Source organism: Ictalurus furcatus, chromosome 21 (genome assembly GCF_023375685.1).
Source record: "Ictalurus furcatus strain D&B chromosome 21, Billie_1.0, whole genome shotgun sequence".
In the NCBI taxonomy this organism is placed as follows: Eukaryota; Metazoa; Chordata; class Actinopteri; order Siluriformes; family Ictaluridae; genus Ictalurus; species Ictalurus furcatus.
In genome coordinates this window covers 5,871,432-5,893,235 of record NC_071275.1, presented here as the reverse complement: position 1 = coordinate 5,893,235, position 21,804 = coordinate 5,871,432, and the positions used below count along the sequence as shown (strand labels likewise).

At 38.2% G+C, this 21,804-nt stretch overlaps 1 protein-coding gene across 5 annotated transcripts in view; it reads right to left on the bottom strand.

The window, feature by feature from the left end:
* The window catches only part of dock3 (dedicator of cytokinesis 3), a 235,807-nt gene that overhangs the window by 59,986 nt on the left and 154,017 nt on the right, over nt 1-21,804 (bottom strand). For all 5 annotated transcript variants that reach the window (XM_053652788.1, XM_053652791.1, XM_053652790.1 and 2 more), the window contains 5 exons: nt 21,164-21,318; nt 12,061-12,142; nt 10,957-11,017; nt 8,763-8,910; nt 2,943-3,031 (listed from right to left, as the gene is read on the bottom strand). In XM_053652788.1, coding sequence (XP_053508763.1) covers nt 2,943-3,031; nt 8,763-8,910; nt 10,957-11,017; nt 12,061-12,142; nt 21,164-21,318 — 535 coding nt within the window. The remainder of the gene's footprint in view (nt 1-2,942; nt 3,032-8,762; nt 8,911-10,956; nt 11,018-12,060; nt 12,143-21,163; nt 21,319-21,804) is intronic.

Genomic DNA, 21,804 nt, shown 5'->3' with positions numbered 1-21,804 from the left:
TCAAGCCCACACTCCCTCCTCTAAAAAAAAAAATAGCTTTCTCTTTTTCTCAAATCAGGGTTTTTTCAGTATGAGTATATACTAGCATACTAGCTTACTGAGATATTAGCTTGGGAAAAGCAGCAGTGGCTTCGCTCAGCAGTAAGCAGGATGGCTAAGAGTCACACTAGTCAACACTTAGCAATGTTTAATTTTGTTAAATTCTAATGCACAGTTTTTATTTCATTTTATGCTGCTAAGGGTCTAAACGAATCACACAAAAACACTGTCAATTCTTTTTCACCTCTTTTGGCTTCTCCTGTGCTTCCTGTCCACATATTTGATTCTGGCACAAGTTTTACAATGCCTTTCCTGACGCAACCAATTTTCCCATTTTCTGGGCTTGGGATGGGCACTGAGAGTGCACTGGCTCGTGCAACCCTCCAGTGGCTGGGGTCGGTTCCCTGACCGGAAGTCGATCCCAGGTCACAGCGGTGAGAGCACCGCATGTACCGCAGTACTTAATGTACTTTTATTATATTATGCACCACCATATCATATTGTATCGGATTTGAATTTTGTGTATTTTTACACCTCTACTAGCTAGGACTGCTTGCTGATGTACATTAGGCTAGCCATTTGACAAACCTAAGTTTTTCTATCTGAACCATTATTTCAGTGATTAATTGACTACTACAAGTTCTGCTGAATGTTCGATTTTGGCAAAACACCAGAATACATATCTAATTTTTTGTTTTCTGAGTAGCAAATACATTTTCCCTACTAGTTTAAATAGTCCGCATGGATTTCAGACTGAGTCCTGCATGAAAAACATTGCACATTTATGTATGAAACAAGTGTGCTAGGCTGAGAAGGGAGTTTAAGTGCTTTGACGTTTAAGTACAAATTAAACAGGACTTGTGCAATTGCCAATTTCATAAACATTATAGAAGCTGTACTCAACCTCATAAAATGAAATAGTTTAATTATATGCTTTTATATGAAGTAGATTATTCTGTACGGCAGCAGTCTTTTCATTAGGGAAATCTAATGACATATCAGTGGGATTAATGAACTCTAAACCATTTACTTCTTCTGACACAAGCATGCTCATTTAAACAAAGGAACTTCAGCTATTAAGGCATTTGTCTATTAGTTATCAAACTTACACTTCCTCTACAGGTTTGACCTTTTTAACAACTTTATAGTCGACTATTTCCACTATTTCTCTTTTAAACTGCAATTTGAGCCTTATGCAAGGTATAGTTTGTATGAGGTTTCAGGTGTTATTTGTTACACTCTTTGTTTTGGCTGCTAAATGCTTTGCTAGTTAGCTAGCTAGCCAGTACCATTAACTTTGATTGTAAGTATGTGAAACGAACTCACTGTGAGCTCCAGAGCGTCATGGTATCTTGGAAAGCTTTGTTGCACTTGCTTTAGCCTGTGTTTTTTTTTTTATTATTATTATTACTTGTCACTACATCCTCAGAGTATTATCATAGTAGTATTAGATATTTCAGAGGAAATCACAGAGCTACATTTCTGTAAAATGACAGCACCTCAGGTATATGTTTAAGGAGGTAATCAAATATTTTGTCACTTTTGATTCTGAACACTTTACTCTCTTGACTCACTACCCGAGGAAGAGAAACACAGAGTCATCAAAGCACCTTTTTCAGCTTTGAACCATTTTACATTCTTCGAGAGGTTGTGGTTGAGGATGATGACATACTAGTGAAATATGGTCAATGCCATTCTCTAGATCTCTGAAACACTTCTAAAACCTCTACTCCCACACACACTTGCCATTTTAGGCAGAGTACAGGAGTAAATGTTCATGGTTTAGATAACTGTCTGTAGCGAAAGGTTAATTTGTAAGAGGAAAATCGGGATTCGTCTTCCAGTCTCTAAGAGTGTCTCATTTCAAAATACAGCTCATATTCTGTAGACAGACGTCTACTGTTAAGTACGGATTAAAACTCCATGGGGTGTGCTTTTAAAATCTTGATGAAATTAAAACAGAAGTTTTGGGACTTTTAGAATGAATATATTAGCCTTAAGGTTAAGCTAGTATACTCTAAAACATTGACAAAATTCACATTTAAAAGATATAGGCATCCAAGATGTACAATCTCTCTATACCACCGATGATATCATTCTTCACTTTGTCTTCTCGTCAGATTTCCTGTCAAATCAGATGTTCTGTAGAATCTGAAGTGTCCCGCCCCTAACAGTTGTAAGTTTCCTGGCTGTGAGGTAAGCTAAAGGCTATTGGCTATTTAAAAAGCAGGACGAGCCACTCGATATGACCCGCCCTGACTTCCCGTTTCAGTGGAAATTACGCCAATACATCAAATAATGCTGCATGTTTCAAGGCACTTCACGAGGTCTTTAAAGGAAACGAATCAAAAAAGGGATGGTGTAATGCGGCCTGACATGAAATGGAGTTACTGTTACCACCTCAAACTTAATTATTTTCTTATAACAGCATGTCCCAAAGTGTTTCTTTCCTTTTAGACTTTTTATACCACAGCAATTTGCACAGCACGGTTGAATGCTTGAATCTGTGAATCTGAAAATAGTGCATAGTATGCCATTTGCGGACGATGTTCAGCCATCAACACATGACAGTTGGCTTGGATTGTCAGAGCCCTAACATAAGGATATCAGATTCCAGTCCTATAATCCCGCAATGCTGCAGATTTTTGCATTCAACCTCATTTAACACACCTGATTCAACTCATCAGTTCATCAGTTTTGAATTTGGGGTGTTAAATACAGGAAAACACTCATTTTTACTGGGCTGTATGACTCCCAGTAATGCTTTTGGGTCTGAACGGGAATGAGAGAATAAACATAGAGACACTAAACTGGGAGACTAATCAGTGATTAAACATAACACTAGGATTATTATAATCACGATTTGACATTTCATATCTCTCCATAGACTATGGATAACATACCATAGTTGGTGCTGGGTGCAGTGTATTTGGTGCTGGACTTGCGGATGATGTTCTCATGAATCTGGTACCACTCATTCTCATTGTTACATCTGCAGAAAACAAAAAAGGAAGAAAGAATAAATCAATTATGAGGAGAAAAATAGTCGTGTAGACAGTGGATAGAGTGAGTTTTAGTATTCTAATAGACGGAATACTCAACCTTGGAGCCTAGAGATGTAAGCACCTGATCCTTCAAATGGAGAATGAATATTGCAAATAGGCTGTCTCTTATAATAAAGAGCTGAAAAATAATGTCCAATAGTCTAAGGCTGTTAGCCAAAATGATGTCTGGGTCATAGATTTTGGAACATGAGCCAGGAATAATGAATGCTTTTGGATATGTTCCAGTTGTATAATAGATACACCGATTCAATTATTTCGTTTTTTAATATTGTGCTGATATCAGATCTATAAGGATAAACTGATATACAAAACCGATACTGACAATTTAAAAAAAAAAAAAGCTCTTTGTAAGCTTGGTAAATCAAACAATAAAGGTGCTGTTTGAAATTTTTGGTTTCTAGATATTTAGGTGTAAAGTATACCTTAGTAAACTGTGATTTATAATATCACCATTCTATGTATCAAGTGATCATATTTTCCATTTCAGCATTACATTTTTCTGACCCGGAAAAGAGCTTCGCTCCCAGTGAAACAGCTAAATAAGTTTTGCTCTGTCTCTTTTCCTCATAGTCAACTGCATGGTTTCAACTAAACGGATGAGATCATTTGGAGAGAGAAGAAGGCTTGTGAGTGTTTGAATTGTAATCATAAAACAGTCAGCAGTGAGCTCTAAAAATTCCAGACCGCTCCTTTAAGATAATCTGTGTCTTATGTTCTTGTGTAAGCTGAATAGTAGTCTCAAGCTCTTCTAAACTTTCAAACCTGAATCGCAGAACAATACGTGTTTTATACATTATATTTCACTCAAATGTATTTAGATGGAAAGAGAAGAGTACCATCAATTAAGCCCACTGACATTGAGACTATAATGTAACTTGTGCAATGCAAGCACTTAGCAGAAGCAAGTTCAGTTCTTGTGTAGAGAGGCAGGAGAGCAAGCTAAGATAATAAAGCCATCATTAACTTTTGGCACTAGGAGGCAATCCACCGCACTTTACACCGAAAACCAAGACGTGAAGCACTTTGTCACTATTGAAATGCGGAGAAAGGAAACTCTCTACCGAAGCCTTTTGTTCTGTTCTGGTCAAAATGATGCATTTAAAATCTTAGTAAAAGCAGAATGGTACTAAAATCATTTTCTTCTAACATAAAACTTACAGGGGACTTCTCAATATTTCTGGAAAAAAAAATATATAAAATCAGCGACAATACACAAATTGATGCTCAAGTGATCCAATGTGTTGTAAGAATACATTCCCCACACCATTACACCACCACCACCAGTTAGAACTATTGACACAAAGCAGGTCAACAGATTCATGCTGCTGGTGCCAAATTCTGACTCTACCATCTGCAGAAATGGAGATTTATCAGATGTGGTGGCATTTTCCCAATCATCAACTGTCCAGTTTGGGTGGGTCTGTGCCCTCTGTAGTCTCAGAAACCTGTTCTTGGCAGACAGGAGTGGAATCCAATGTGGTCTCCTGCTGTTGTAGTTCATCTGCCTCATGATTCGATGTGTTGTGAATTCAGAGATGTTTTTCTACTCACTACAGTTGTAAAGAGTGAACTGAGCTACAATAGCCCTCTGCTCAGCTTTCATAAGTACTGTTTATATAGCTAACAATTGCCATCCACGTAATAAGCAGAATGTGAAGTCTAACGGCTAATGAAGTGTCACGTCAAGCGTGGTAGCATGGCTGCCAAGGGATTATCATGCTGAATGGCATGTGATAGTGGTGTTAGTGCCAGGTCAAGGGCTTTGCTGGATATCAAACTGAGTCCATCTGGCAAGTTGTCACTGTGACCATTAGACGAGCATCAGAGGTGGAAAGGGCCTGTCACTTACAGAAACTGGGTCAGTGTGTCTTTACACACTTACTGGGACATGGTAGAGGCACTGTAACTGTGAGAAATACAGACAGGGTTGCGACCTTTGACATTTCTATGCTAAATTAGGTAGAAACACCATTTAGGTCAATGGAGGCCAGGTAAAGAAAATATGTAGTAGTATAGCATCTGGTTGGTGCCCACAAAACACATGCACAGAATGCTCTAATGCTAGTGCAAGAAGGGAAGCTTTCTGAATTAATTGGCAACAGAACAGTCACAAGCGATTCCAACCATGAACTTACATGCATTTGTCTCGCGTGATATCGGCTCAAGCGAGGAGCAGTATTAACCCTTTCTTGCACAGTGTCCACACTTATGGACAGTCAGTTTAAGGCTTTTTTTTTATGTTTTAGGAAAATATAAGATATAAATCACCTCCAAATTATTTGAAAGCTTAACTATAAATTAACATGAACCTACATGAACATCTGTATCTCTCTAAACTATTTGTTTCGATCTTTACTAACTTTCTACATAAAATAAAACAGAAAATAACAACAAACATTTTTTATATATATATTTTTTTTGCCAGACTCCATGGATCGCCTTAGATTTTTAAAACTATTAATAATAATAATAACAACAATAATAATAATAATAAAACAATTCTATTGATCACATTTTGTGTGCTTTGCACTGTGCTGTCTTACTGTATTTATGGCTATATGTGAATGTTTGTCTTTTTACCATTACTGTAATGCTGCAATTTCCCTGCAGTTTCTATCTATCTATCTATTTATGATGTGCTCTTGAGCTTTTTTTTTTTTTTAAATAATATTTTACAATGCATGTACATTATAATAATAATTTAATTGCAATATGATAGTTGTGACCAGATGGTCCAGCCCTACCCAACTGCATGTCAAACACTGGGCTCTTTGGAAACAGGCTTATAGGTTTATGCAATGGAATGGAAAATGTGGTTTAAAGGTACTTGACTGATCAAGCATCAAGCTCTGTACTCCCTTACTCCACTAGGTGTCCCTGCATAACTTATACACTCAAATATATCTCTAACCGGCTCATTCACCCTCCCTCTTAGTCACTTTCATGCATACATATGTGCGCATACAGTATAGTCCAGAGTGCAATGATGCAATCAATGAATGCTCAGATTTCATGCACCGTGCACAGGAATATAGTCCGCCTTTTTATTTACAGGCATAGCTGTTAAAGTATTATGCATCCACTATAAATATTAAGCACAAAATCCTTTTCATAATGCCATCTACTAAGCTCTACCATGTTTCTACATCTCTCATTGCGACTCTCTTCATCATTCCTGCTGCTAAGTGCACACTAAGGGGAGGGACCATTTCTGCAGCTAACTTGCATGCCAGATTGTGAAACAACTGCCAGACAGCCTCCAGCTCGCAAACGCAGGCTTCCAAAACAGCCTAATGAGCTTGACACTTCGGGTCTTCAGACCTAATTGTGCCACTACAGCAGTGATAATGCACATGAAGGGTATGAAAGGGTTGAAGGGGCATCACTGATTGGAAAGTTCGAGGGTGCTATTTCTGAAAATGATCATGTCTGACACGTCGTGTTCAGGATGGCATCTGGAAATGACTTAACCCATTACACCAAGCTAATTCAATCAGAGAGGCTAACGAGATGTGACCACCAGAGTTCTAAACATTAGCTGTGATTTTTTTTTTTCCCCAACTTATGCACCAGGAAATGACTCCACCTCTGTGGTTAAGTTGCAGCTTGACTCCATCAGATTAGATTAAAAAAATCCTAATAGATGTTTTTTTAATATATATCTTCAAACACTGGATGATCTAAACCATTTTTCTCCATTGTTTTTTTCCATATAGCCCACGTGTGTTGCTGGAGGTTCAATGCTATATTCGGTCAAATGCTCCCAGGTGCTAAAAAGAAAGAAAAAAAATAATCTGTTTTTCACACTTGCAGAAACATGAGCTCAGAGCTTTGATACCACATGATTACCTGTCAAAGTGATTGCTAGTCTATCACAAGATTTCCTGTGTGTCGTACGGTTCTCCCCTGTTTTCAGTTCTGTTTGTTCCCCAGACAACAACCAAGCTGGCATCGGTGCACACAAACATAATGAAGGTCTATGATAGAAGGAGCTGGATGTGAAACATCTATTACGTAGGTGGAATTTTAGAAACATTGGGATTGAGATGCAAACTTCTACAAAGTATATCCATTGTGTTCTGCTCCATTGTGTTTTGTCAAACTTTTTTTTTTTCTTCTCAAGAGCAAACACAAGATGAATATCAGGTGGGAAACCATACACCTTCGAAGCAGAACTAAGGATTTGTGTTTCATTTTCATTCCATAGCATTATAAGGTTTGCAATCTCTGGAAGTATCATTTGCAAGAGTCACAACCATTATCACTGGTTGTTTGGTTGGTAACGTAAATTTTTTAAAATCCAAAAGACAAATGATCAAAATTTGTCCTCATCGTTTCTAACTAGATAAACTCAAGCAACTGGTTAGAATGTCAGACGCACTACGGAGAAGACCTTATATGTCTAATTATCCACCAAAATAATTAGCGGCAGTGGAATCAACCAGTTGTGTTTTGATGTCCAGTGGGTTGGATCTTTACCTTGAAAGAAAAACCCTCAATCAAGGCCACCTTGACTGAGAACATTAGCATGGTTTAACCACTAGCTGGTCTTCATTTGTGCAATGCCACATTTTACCACTAAGCACATTCGAAATTGATTAGAATCGCTACTGGAATCGCTGTTGCACTTTTTAATTAAGCCTATTTTGACATCAGATTCTGGCATAAATGCTTAACAAACCATGACAAAATACACCCACTGTGCAAAAGAACTTAAGGCAAGACACTACAATATGACCAATTTTTTAAAAACAATACACATCACAGTTTATCTTTGGTAGTTGATTGCTGATGCACCATTTTTACAGGTATTTCTCTCATTGAGGCTTTTTAAAAATGTGCATTTATTAATGCCAGTGAGGCTTACGAATACGACTTTGCATACTTCTCATACAGTAAAACAAACAAAAAAAAAGCTCTTCTCTTGATATTACTGAAATTGAAATGGTTATTTCACTGTGAAGATGCTCTCAGGAGAAAGACTTTAACAGAAAAGTTGTTCAATCAAAAAAAACACATTGTTATAAATAAAATCTAACATAAAAATTATATAAAATCTAACAAAAATGCTAATTTTGGGAAATTCCGTTGCAATATTCGTCTAATTAGGAATAAGAACGAATATGTAAAATGTAATGAATATAGATCATCTAGAAAAAGAGATTTTGGTTCTGAATATAAATAAAACAGATTTTGAAAAAAAAAAATACAATGTGGTTTTAACGTGTTAGCCTTCTTATAAGACTTATAAAGGGAAATTGACATGTACTGTATATATCAGGACACAAACTGACACTGCATATCAGCAAGCAAGAGTTTCAGAAATATACGACATGGCATAATTGTGCCGAGTGGGCGGAGCTTATCTGTTAAGTCGGTGGTCACGAGTGGACAAAAATCTGTCTGTAGGTATTTTATATTTTTATTGCGACCATTTATAAGAAGACATGGATGCAGTTTAGTCAAAAATCTGAAAAAGGGTTAAAAGAAACAAAAGAACTTTTGTTTTGTTGCCTTAAAAAATGACAGTACCGAGACAGAGGAATGCATCAGCAATAGTACATTTCCACTCTGCACATAAAGTACATCATCAATCACTAATGGGTCCTCTCTAGCGTCAACCATGCATTTTAAAAACACACATACGCAGACACTCACGTGTAAACTTTGAGCACGAAGTCTTTCTCCTCCTTTAGCTCTGATATGGTGTGCAGCACATCGCTCATAGCGAGCACAGCGCATCCGTATGGGCGTCGGTAGTGCACATGTGGAGGGCCCTTCTTCGAGTCATTCAGCAGCATTCGCCCTATGTAGAGAAAGCACTACATTACCATGTCAATATCCACACATGGATGATCCACAAATGGATGATACTGTTACAGCAATGTCACTGTGGTATGGAGTGAGGGAATAATGTTCAGGAACAGGAACATAAATCAGAAGCAATGAACTGCATATTTGAGCTGTCACTGTCTGGAGCTTTCTATGATCGAACACACCTGATTGCAGGCTAATGAATTCAAGTCAATAGAAGCTACTCTGCAAACCAACAGTGTAAAAGCTCTGGCTAGACATAATAAGTCCGTACTTTGGCAGAAGTAAACATTCATAATAGAGGTTTGGCAAGCAAACGTGTGGAAGTCCAAAATACACAAAACGACAGATTTTCGGTTAAATATTAAACATAATTATGGAAATGACTAAATATATCAAATAGCACACACTGTTCACTTTAACACAGTGTAAATGTAAGTTACATTACCAAACCTGTAGCCCTCCTGTTAACTTCGCTAACATTTGAGCGCTAACTAACATTAACGTAATTGAAACGGAAACTTGCACTAGAGTTAGCACCTTTTCTGAAAGATTCAAGATGTAATTTAATCTCATTAATAAACTTTTACAAAGGTTATTCAGTGTTTCACAAAAACCTACACTTTTGTGCCTTTACTCACACCTACCCACTGAGCTTCAGTGACCAGTCTTCTAGTAAGGTTGCGTGTAAATGTTTTCACAGGCTAAACCAAAAAGATTTACAAAACTTTTGGTTACGTCGGATTTCTTCCTAGTCACGTTTGTATGTTGATAAATGCCAACCACCCATATATTACCGAGAGCATTCATGACATAACTGATTTACATTTAGTGATGCCAGCAAATCTCTATAATAGGCAAAGCTCACACAGAGCTGAAAAAATGACAGAATGACAACTAAACAGTGAAAGAATGCCTCCTAAGGGTTTCCTCATTATTCTTTTCATTGAGCCGAGCGTTCTGAAATGTCACATGTCTATGCTGTAGAGTGCACTAAGAAAGAAAGAAAAGAAAAGATAAGAAAAAAGAAAATGCCACAGAAATGAGAGAAATAAATAAGTAATAATCCACCTTCTATACCGCTTAGCTTTCAGGGTCGCGGGGAACCTGGAGCCTATCCCAGGGAGCATGGGGTACAAGGCGGGGTACACCCTGCACGGGGTGCCAATCCATCACAGATCACAACCAGAAATACACATTCACACACTCATTCATACACTACGGACACTTTGGACATGCCAGTCAGCCTGCCTAGCATGTCTTTGGACTGGGGGAGGAAACTGGAGTACCCGGAGGAAACCCCCGCAGCACGGGGAGAACATGCAAACTCCGCACACACAGGACAGCGGCTTACGTGATAACCACTAAGCCTCCATGCTCCCATGAGTAGAAGTAATAATAATAATAATAATAGTAGTAGTAGTAGTAGTAATAATAATAATAATTGTAATAAAATATAATAGCAAGGCATGTTATGTAATAAGTACTATTCAAAAAGCTAAAACAGATAAACATAAGGAAAAACAGGGTGTTAAAAAATCTTTAACATTTTAGCACGGTACATTAGCATATTAGGATGACCTTTCATAGCACATTCTCCTCACAGCATCCTGATGTGGGAAGGATTACTTTAACATTTTACTTTATCCAGAGAATAAAGAACAGCATGAATCCTTTTCATTTTTACTGATTCATGTAAAATAGCCGGGGGAAAGTAACATAATAGTTGAAATCTCCCGATAACGTGAAACATGGCAATACACATACTGTGCCAATGGCTGCATTCCACTGATTGTACTGTTCCCTTTGCACCTTACTGAACCCAAATGCACAATGCTGCAGTTACATAACAGCACTTGTAATGTGAATTCCTTAGCAGGTAAAGTGCAAAAAAATAAAATAAATAAATAAATAAATAAAACAAATGGAGCACATTCGGCTCAAAGCAAAGGAAGTCAAGATGAGGGAGAGGGGGCAGAGATTTTAGGTCTGCTTTATAGAGGTAAAATTCTACTGGGAACTTTATAGCCTGACTTACCAGTCCTGATGACCTGAGCTACAATGTACAGGTCTCGTTTCATATCCTTATTGCTCAGGTCCTGTGGAGATACAGAGGGAGGGAGAGAGAGAGAGAGAGAGAGATATGAGGCATATTGTCGAGCAATGAATGTTAATTTTACAGGACATGATTGTATCCCTTGCGCTAAAGCTGCCCAGCATAATCACCACTGTTCAATTTACAGCCAAATTAAAGTGTTATTTAATGTGATCTCTACACTCGGTGTGTATTAAGTCTGATGTAAATGAAAGTGTTAATTTACTAATGACTACTGGATATAAATGTGTGCTTAATGTTCTGTAGCATAGCCATAGTGATTAGCATGAGGCAGGTTTCCATCCAGACGTTTCGCAGAAACCTAAAGCACATTTTTGAAAAGAAACATGAAAGGAAAGTTCCAGCATGTTGATTATTCTGAAATAGTGTGTAAAATAACAAGGTGTAAAAACTGTTACAGCCAAATACACACAGTTAGGAGCTATCTAAGAAACTGCAACTCTACAGTATATTATTAGTGTCACATTATTGTGCATATTTACTTTGCTACATTGAATTATTAATCCTTAAACCTGTAGTTTATTATGAAGGTAAACAATACAAAATAGTATTATTCAGTAAGCAATTATATACTGTTCTAGCAAGCTTTTTATTTATTTAATATTTTGTGTTATTACGTTTACCTTATATTTAATTTTTTTTTGGCCTTATTGCATTTTGGGCATCTAGACAACACCGATTATGCAAATATGAATGCAAATGCAAATGAATTTCAAGTTTTAAGTTTATTTGTCATGCGCACAAAATGTCAGGGACAGTTGTACATTGAAATGTTTGAATTTTTGACTTGTATTTACAAAAAGTTATTTCCATAATAGTTTTGTTCTTTTTTGAGAACCTCAGCCATTTGGCAAAACCTGCAATTTTTAAAGATGCTTAAAATTTTTTAGCACCTCCATTTAGGATTTTTTTTTTTTATTCACATTTTAAAATGCACATTTCATCCAAAACAAAACAAAACAAAACAAAAACAGATGGATGAAAAATGGAAATCCTGGTCTCGGTTTTTTTTTTTTGTTTTTTTACCGTAAACAGTGCGCAGAGCCGGTCGATTTTCTCCGGGTTCTTTGGGCCTCCGTTTTTGTTGAGCTTCACCATGAACTTCTCACTGCAACAAAACAGCACATGTTTAAATTCACCTTGAAATCATTAGCGTAAGACGCCTAGTGGCTCAAATCTTAACAACTCAATAAGTCCCGCTGTTCCTTAATACAAACGGCTCTACATAATGTCAATTAAAGGCGGCCTCCTGCAGGCGCTCTGACACCTTAGCGGCTCTCTCACACAAGGAGCTGAGACTAAAGAGAAGGTGGGTGGTTAATAATGTGTCTCGTTCTCCTCTCGTTTCCCACAGGGGGTCTGGGAAAGTCAGGATGGAGAGACAGAGCGATGACAGGGGGAGAATGAAGGAGAGTGGGAAGCTTTAATCAGATCTGAGGGATGAGAGGAGGACACTTCCTCTCTGCCACAGCCCAGCCTAATGGAACCAGGGTGTCAGGGTTATATGAGAGTTTGCGTGAGGAAGACAGACAAGAGGAATGTAGTCTACCTGAGGCATGGCGGATAGAAAAATAGGCCGACCAGACAGATGCTGCATCGGATGAAGACATATTTCTTTAAAAGAAGAAAAGTCATTTAGAGTTGCGCCATCCATTTGTCTCTCTGGCCCCGTTCACACCTGCTCTCGCACACATTCAACTCTAATGAACTTGTCCGCAGTGCACAGGGATATAAAGTTACCAATGTTCTTGAATTTTAAACTTATTTTATTTGTTTTATATAAACTGCTGTGTGTAGAAGATATCACATTGCATATAAACTGGTGCCCTTTTAAATACTAGCCCACATAAAATGATTCATGTACTGTAGCTCATATACTTTTTGTGTGTCCAACAGACAGGAGTTTCAAGCTCGTGTCTGGTAATGTATTTGTTGCATGCTTTCATGTCATTTAATACACTTTACAGCTTTAATATAGCACTACTATCCAACTGAATAATAGCATTTCCTATAACAATACCATCCAATGGTTAAATATACAGATAACGTGCCCCTTCTAAACTTTATACACTCCAACATGGAGTCCATTGCAGCAAATGTAGTAATTAAAATAAATGCCATATTTCTTAATGGAGCAAACATGCGATCTCCCTTAATGGTTATCTTATAATCAAAATTCTTATTAGTTCTTCTTGTGCTTTTGTTTCTTTCATCATGTGCCTTTGTTTTTGGTTTTCGTTCTGTCTGCGCCCCTGTCCCATCATTGGTCTGTTACAGATTGAACTTAACTGTTCTGTGTTTGTGGTTATTTTTCCTTCTTATATCCTCTGCATCATTGTTCTACGCAACTGTATCATGCCCTGTACCATTAAGCGCTGAGCCTTGATTTCCTGTTTCCAGGTTGTTCTAGTTATTGATTATTGCACGTTATATGCAAATTATATGCGCTATAGGCACAAGTATGTGGACACCTGACCACATTGAACCCCTATGTGACTCCCTCGCTTCTGTAACAGCCCCCTCTGTTCTGTGACTTTCCACTAGAGTTTGAAACGTGGCTGTGGGGATTGGTGCTAATTCAGCCGCAAGAGCATAGTGAGGTCAGGCACTGATGTCAAGCGAGAAGGCTTGGTGCCCAGTTGGCAATCCAAATCAGGAAATTTTGCAAAGCAGGCCACTCAAGTTCTTCCATTCCAACCTTGGCAAACCATCTCTTTATGGACTCTGCTTTATGCACAGGGCCACTGTCATGCTGGAACAGGTTTGAGTCCCTTAATTCCAGACTCAAAATCTTATTGCTACAGCATACAAAGACATCCTAGACAGTGGTGTGCTTCCAACTTTGTGGCAGCAGTTTGGGGGTATGGGCAGGTGTCCAAATACTTTTGGCCATATACCTAGTGTAGCTTAGTTTGCTGCTGCCTGCTTCATTATTGACCCACGCTATTGACTATGATGATGAGTCTTGGATTTCCCACAATAAAACATGCTGAGTTCACGGTCTCGGGTCCTGCCTCAACCGATATATATGTTAAACTTGTTAGCTTACATATGTTATAGAAGCCTATATATGAGAGTGGACTTAATTAATATAACGTCTGTAAAATGTTCTTCCCAAAGACACTGAAAAGTATCACATGTACCCAACACAGCAGCAAGGCTGGACATTTAAAAAGTAACTTGATTCAGTGAGAAACCCTCAAAGACAGGTTATTAGTCAGCCATTCTATATTGTCTAGGACACATCAAGATGTGGCCAAATACATCCCTAACCACCACTGTATGTTGTTCATTAATTATTTGGATATTAAGGGTTCTTATCTTCGGAAAGGAGTTCTACATGAAACTCCTCCTGACAGGGCAACCTTAATCCTTCTAGATATAGCTTTTTCTCCCCCAATGCTATCTTCCTTGGTGTCGTTCTTTGTTCTTTGTTTTGTTTCCTGTTTTCCATTTCTATCTGTTCGGGTTTGTTATCAAGCTTCCTAATTTCCCAGAAATTCACCCCAGCAAACACTCAGCATGCATTCGTTAATGGGACAGAGATGAAGTAAAACTGGTCTATACCTCTCATTATTTCCATTTGCAGCTCTCCAGCATGCTTAGTGCGTTTGTGTGCAGTGGTTTATCTCTCTTACTTAAAAATATATGTGCAGAGGGGATTTGAGATAAACAAGAAGGACTCCTAGACACTCACAGAGGTCAGTGGTAGCTTACTAGAGAAGATTCTGAGCTAGTGTTTGGAAAACTTCCAGTTCTAATCCTGGAATTTTCTGAGAGCCATTGGTGGGCCCTTAACTGATCAGCTCTATTTGATTAAGTTCAACTTCTAATTCTTGCTTTCTTTACTATTACTTACTATTTAAGTAGTTCATTTGTCTTAATTATAGTTTCTAATTCCTGTTTACCATGAGTCATCACTTTATATTTGTGTGCTTTTGCCTGTGGTAACCTTTTCTGTTTTGACCCCAGCTATGCCTGAGGACTCATGAAAAACCATCAATTAAGGACTATTTGCGTATGCTCACTCGTCTGTGGTTTCCAGAAACTAAAAAAAAAAATAACACTCTCCAAATTGCATTCACGTGCAACAAGATTCCTGACACGTCTGTTCAGTTTTTCACGTGTGTATGTTCACCAGCATGGGAATATGCATCATTGCACACTAGCTGACTCACTGATTTGACAAGCTGCCCTGCCAAGAATGTTCAATCAGTTTGCAGAAAAGCAACAACAGCCTTCACTAGAGGAAACAACATTGTCCTTTGCAAGCAATGACGGGTAGTCATTAAAGCCTTTCATTGTTAACAGAGAAGTGTTTCTTTGGCTTTTTTCAATTTAAAGGTAGCTCTGACTACTGTTAGTGCATTTTAAAGACGGTTACACGTTTTAGCATAGTTACACAAATTCCAAAAAGGCTATAAGGTTGATGAATGATCTGCTTAATGATAAGAGGCAAGTTCAGGTTGTTTACTGGCTGAGACCTGACAAAAAAATGGAATGAAACAATCATAGATTCACAGGATAATAAATCAATCAAGTACTGGGGGATGAAGTGAGTTTTCAATTGAGTGGTTGGTTATGTAATCATGTCAAATTCGAAAGGCAGTGAAAGACTCAATGAAAGGAAAACTACATCAAGAACAACAAGGCAGCTGAATTTGAAAAAAGTTTATTGAAAAGGTATGCTCAAAATTGTCCATCCATTTTTGATGCTGTCCAAATTGTTTCCAATGGCGCAGGCCGATGGTGCTGGTAGTCTAGACAGTATAATCAGTAAAATAGTCTAAAACCTATACCGTATCATACCATGGTTCCCAAGCCAGCCATCATAAACCCTGAGGCAGTTCACAATCACACACATTGAACACATTCATTCATTCGCTCATCTTAAGTAACCACTCGGTCAGGGTCATGGTGTATTCGAAGCTGGGAACACTGCATGTGAGCAGGAATATACCCTGGATCACAGGGTACCATACACATACATTCACACCTAGGGGCAATTGAGAATACAGTAGTTAATTTAACCAAATGCCTCTTCTGGAAGATGGGAGGAAACCCAGTGACCCCAAAGGAAATCCACACAGACATGGGAAGAACATATAAAACTCAACATAGACAGTAACCCAAGCTGCCCACTGTGCCACTATGCTGTCCACACTGAACACATGGTAGAGGAAAAGAGGGACTGTATGCCTACAGTATAGACTAGACAACTTACAAAAGCAATTCATTCATTCATCTTCAGTAGTCATTTTATTTTGGTCAGGATCACTGCAGATCCTACCCCTGGGACACCAGGCACAAGGCAGGAATACAACTTGAAAATCCACCAACTGGCATGTTAGTATTAAACTGGAGAACTCTGAGAAAACAAACCCAAAGACACTGTCAGAACATGAAAAACTCTTCACAGGCAGTAACTGGAGCTCAGTATCTCCAAATAAGGAGCTCTGTGGCATGAACACTATCTGCTGCCTCACGGTGCCACCAACTGACAAAAGCATACCAACAAATAGAGATGATTTCAAATGTTTTTGAGGGTTCCATCAAAGGCTTACTTAAGTCCTTGAGTCTTACTGGCACAACAGCTGTATTATTTTGTGGGAAATCAGGATGAGCAGTCTAATGAATAAGACACAGCAGGACCATTCAGAGAGCTGCAGGGGACCAAGCTGGGCCAGATGTTGTGGTTAATGTGTGGAGCGGGAATAGAGGAAATAAAAAGGCATACAGTTTCTGTCATGGATATGCCGGAACGAACCACAACGAACGGGACCACAGTTCCCAGCAGCCACTGCACCCCACGGCATCACTGTCACATGACCACGTGCACCTGATTCACATTGATGTCAATGAGCACTTGTGTGTATATATAGTCAGAGTTTGCACTGCACTCTTAGTCTTGCATTTGTATTCTGTTGTCGTGTTATGCTCTCTAGTCTCTTATGGATTGCTTCATGTTTGTTTTCTAGTCCTGGTACCATGCCATGTGTTCATAGTTTCTTTTTGTGTTTTCTTTTGATTTGTATTAAACTTATTCTGCACTTGCATCCGTCTTCATTACCAGACAATTTCCTACACTTACTATAATACCTTCATGAGAAGAGCTTTCAATAGTTACCAACAGGAGCTAATACTTCTCACATTTAGTTGGAGAATTATTGGGATACTACCTCCAGATCTGAATAAAGTATCAGGCTTATCTTTGCTTAATTGCAATGAGGTGTAATACAATTTTGGGCTGACTGTGGAAAGAAGCGGTGGACAGCTTTCAAGTGGGAGGCTGCAGGACCATTAATGGACCGTCAAGACTCGGATGAGTGGGTGGACAGAAATTGAGAGCAAGAGAGTGAGAGTGAGAGAGAGAGGCCAAGATGTTGTGAATAATTATTTGGCTAGCATTAGACTGGCAGGGCTTATATAATGTTACACAAAATGTGGTACATTTAAAAACTATCCAAAGTCAAAATGTTTGTGATAGACAAAGTATGGTATCAAATTTCTGCTATTTCTACAACTGTAAGGGTTGGCTATAAAAATCCTAGCATGTAATTCTAAAAGAAATGAAGAATAATTTTTGTGAAATAATTATATAATGCTTCTTTTGCTATGGTTTGATACGTAGCTTGCATACAATTTGTGGGTTTCAGAAGCAGGGAAGAGAAGCAAAGCTAAAAACACAGTGGGAAAGTTTGCTGTAATGTCGCTTAAGGTTCACTAAGTTAATAGATTGTGACAGACCAAGAGAGTGAGACATAAAGAGACAAATGGGTGTGTGATGTCTCTGTAGTAACAGATCAACTTCATCTTAGCAGTGGAAATTCTCACAGGAGACTCGCAGCAAGGTTCTGGAAGCCTTCGGCAAGCATCTACATTTCTCTGTGTGTGTCTTTTTCCCTTCACGCAAAATCTGACTCTGAGTCTTTCAAGCAGGAGAACTGACGTTGTGCAAAGAATTCTTATCATAAAATGTGAATGACATATCCATGCTTGTCACAATCAACAGTACATTAATCAATCCAGAGTTAACTACCAGTCACAAACAAGATGTCCATCAAACTTCTAAAAAGTTATTTCCAAAGTCAGCAAAGATGAAATTAGACAGAATAATATATAATGGCTTGTATGGAGCTTGTGGGCACTATGCTTGCCAGAATTCCTGTGAGGGTGTTTCTCGCTGTGACAGCATGGAGGAAAATAATGATTGCCTTCCCAGCTGATACTCATTTCCTCTTCCCGATTCTGCCAAGCCTCTGGGGGCAAGGACGTTTGTGACAACAAGTTTTCCCAAGCTGTTAGCCAAAGTCTGAGTATTGGTACCCCTTTTGTTTGGCCGGATGACCTAGTCCTGCTTGCTGTTATTCAAATCTTGTCCCTGGGTTGTGTAGAAGAGGTCACAAGCCCCCAAAACAGATAACACAGCATTCAAACATGGTCCACAACACACAAGGAGTGTGAGAATTGTCCACAAAGCAATGTAGTGAGTAAAAAAAAAAAACCCAACTGATTTAAGAGTTTCTTCAGAAATTCAAAATAATCAAGAAACTAGAAATAACGAGATGGTTTTTGACAACACTAGAAGATAACTGTATACAGACAAGTGTTCTGACATCCACGGCACTCATTTGATTCATATTTCTACTTGATTATATGATTAAAATTTCTACATGATCTAGGATTATGGTTAAAGCTGTAGATTTTCACCGAGATTTTTACCCATGTTATAATCCCAGTGATCACTGGTCATTTTTCGTCTGCAGATATTTTGTTACAGCTTGAGACAGAATCTGTATTTTAGAGAAATCTTCAGCTGTAGGAGTTTTCTAGAAGACCATTTACACCCTGAATGTTTCCAGCAATCGGTACAAGAAAGTCTCAGAGATGGCTTAATTTCTTAGAAGTTATCATTACCAAGACTGTAAATTTGGCATTTTGGGTCATTTTGATAAAAAGTGAGGCAACGTTGTCACTACGACAAATTAAGATACAAATAAATATGTCTAATATGAGGTGTAACAGTGGATTTAAAAGCCATTTATTTCCATGCTTAAGCTATACCTTTTGGTCTCTTTTGAAGCAGCAAGGAAGTGGGTTTCACAGAAAGTTGGACTTTATAAACTGGATTTTATATAAATTTTCCATTTTAGCCAACTTTATTTATGTTTTCCCTTTTTCTCCTGCTTCTTTTTCCCCTGCTAATCTATGCTTTATTAAAAGCAGTACCTGACCTGTTCTTGAAAACAAACCTTAATAAGGACAGTGTGAGGCAGTTTTGACTTGGTTATTTTTTTTGGAAATACTTGAAATCTTTCAGCACCATGAAAATCATTCCTATTTCATGTACCATTATCATACACAGAAGCACAAATCAAATTAAATTGCAAGGGCTGGGTTTGTTGAGTAGCAGTAGGCCAAAATATTATATCAAACACTTCTAGCTGTGATTGAAAACAGAGTAAGAGGGGTTATGGGAGGTGGCTGGTATACATAAATGTGTTAATATGGCTAAGATTATTTGATGTAAACTAATACTTTAAAGTGGATTATTTTGGATTGCTATGGAGCTAAGAGCAATAGCACCACCAGTGGTCATAAGACTGGTATGAAGAAGTGAAGCTGGGGCTGATTTCTTTCTAGTCCAGACTATAGATCCATGCATCTAATCATTGATGGTCATGTCAGATGATTACACAGGGTGACAAACATCCTAGATTTGACTTCCAGCTACCTCCATCGCTGGGGCATCTGTAACACGTCATCAGCAGTGAATAAGACAGCACTTGTGAAATACAGTTGTGGGTGTAATGAATGTGAACAATTAATTACTCTGTAAATCTTTCTCCCTAAAATACCTTTAGGGGAGAAAATAACAGTAGATAGAATAAGCGCACATTGTCCAATCAAAAGTACAAATGTAAAATTAGTGTGGTTTTTTTGTTGTTTGAATGAAACTTTTCGTTCAAACCGAAAAAAAAAACCGAAAAAAAAAACACCAAACTAAACTTTTTTCATTTGTCTGTCCATTTGTGTAATTTGTACTGATTGAAGAGTGCGTGCTTTTGTGTTTATCATGGTCACTATTTCTGTTTATCATGTTATATAGTGCATTACTCTGAACCCTAATAGCTGTTTATAGACATTAGATTTTAAACCTTCCATCTCATAAAATGATTAGCCATAACTGACAGTAACATTAACATACTGCAGAATACTCTGGCCCCATCAAAGAGTATTTTGTGCATACATTTGCAAGCTCATGAAGGTTTCTAGGCCTTGTGCTTGCTAGGCCCTCCTTAGCTCTGAGGAGAAGATACCTTCAAGAAGGGCACACAGCAGCACCCTAAGAACTGTTTTTGTAGCAATGCTTAGCAGGGAATTTTTTATTTGGAATAATCTGCACTATTAATTCTCCTATTTATTTATTTATTTGTTTGTCTGTTTATTGTTATTACAATTATTACTATATATTACTATTATTATTGCTATTTCATCCAACTTCCATAAAGAATATCCTATACAGGGTCGTCGGTGAGCCTGGAGCCTATCCCAGGAAACTCGGGGCACACCCTGGATGGGGTGCCAACCCATCACACGGCACACATACATTCACACACTACAGACAATATGGACATGCTAATAAGCCTACAGCGCACGTCTTTGGACTGGGGAATGAAACCAGAGTACCCGGAGGAAACCCCGGAAGCATAGGGAAAACATGAAAACAGGGCGGAGGTGGGATTTCAACCCAAAAACACGGCGGTGTGAGGTAAACGTGCTAACCACTAAGCCACCATGCCCCCTATTTATTGGGCCCTGTCTGTATTTACATACAGCACTTTGGGGAGCTACTGTAGTTTTAAATGTGCGTTATGATTAAAACTTACTTACTACTTACTTACACTAATATGCCCTAAGGACAGGAAATGGGGTCCTCGAGTAGTGTGCAGAAAGCAATATCTAAACTGAATGTCTTGGATTCCTTGCATCATATAACCGCTAAAATAATTTGAGTCCCCAAACCAATAAACGCATAAGGACTGAACACACAATGTTTCCCATCTCAATAAAAAAATCTCATTATGATTTTGCCTTTCTTGGGATAATGACTCATAATGCTCCTCACCTTATGTGTTTGCCTTCCCGAAGGTCATAGAGGGAAAAGAAAATGTCTGTGTCTTCTCCTATGGTGTTGTAAGTAAAGCTCTTGAGATTGACAAACAGGTGGTGAGGGACGGGAACCCGACACGCATCACCATGACGCTGCCGCATGCTGTCCCCCTTGAAAAAAAGACAAAAGCTTTAATTACATTCAATAAAATTAGTTTTGAAAATTAAGGGATGGTAAGTGCCTTGAATAAGCAAATCCCCCCCCTGTTAATTGGGAACTAAGGCCATGACTCTACACAAAATATCCAGTAATATTACATTTTGCAAATTATTATTTTTTGGCTGCTTCTTGCAGTAATGTCCTCCTTAACAGGTCATTGACTTTTAGTCGAGGTTGTGCATTATTCTAAAAGATTTAATAGCACTCCATGGGATAGTCAAAGTTTGGATTTTTTTAAATAACCAAACCCTGGTTAATAATTTTCCAAGTTATTCCATAAGTTTCTTTAGATGTTTTCTCTAAGAAACTCAGGTGTAGATTGTTACAGGTGTATACTGGTGTATTTAAACTGAGATCATGTGACACTTTAATTGCATAAAGTTTGACTCCATTCAAGTGATTGTGACTTCCGATGGCAAGTGCTAATTTAGGGGTTT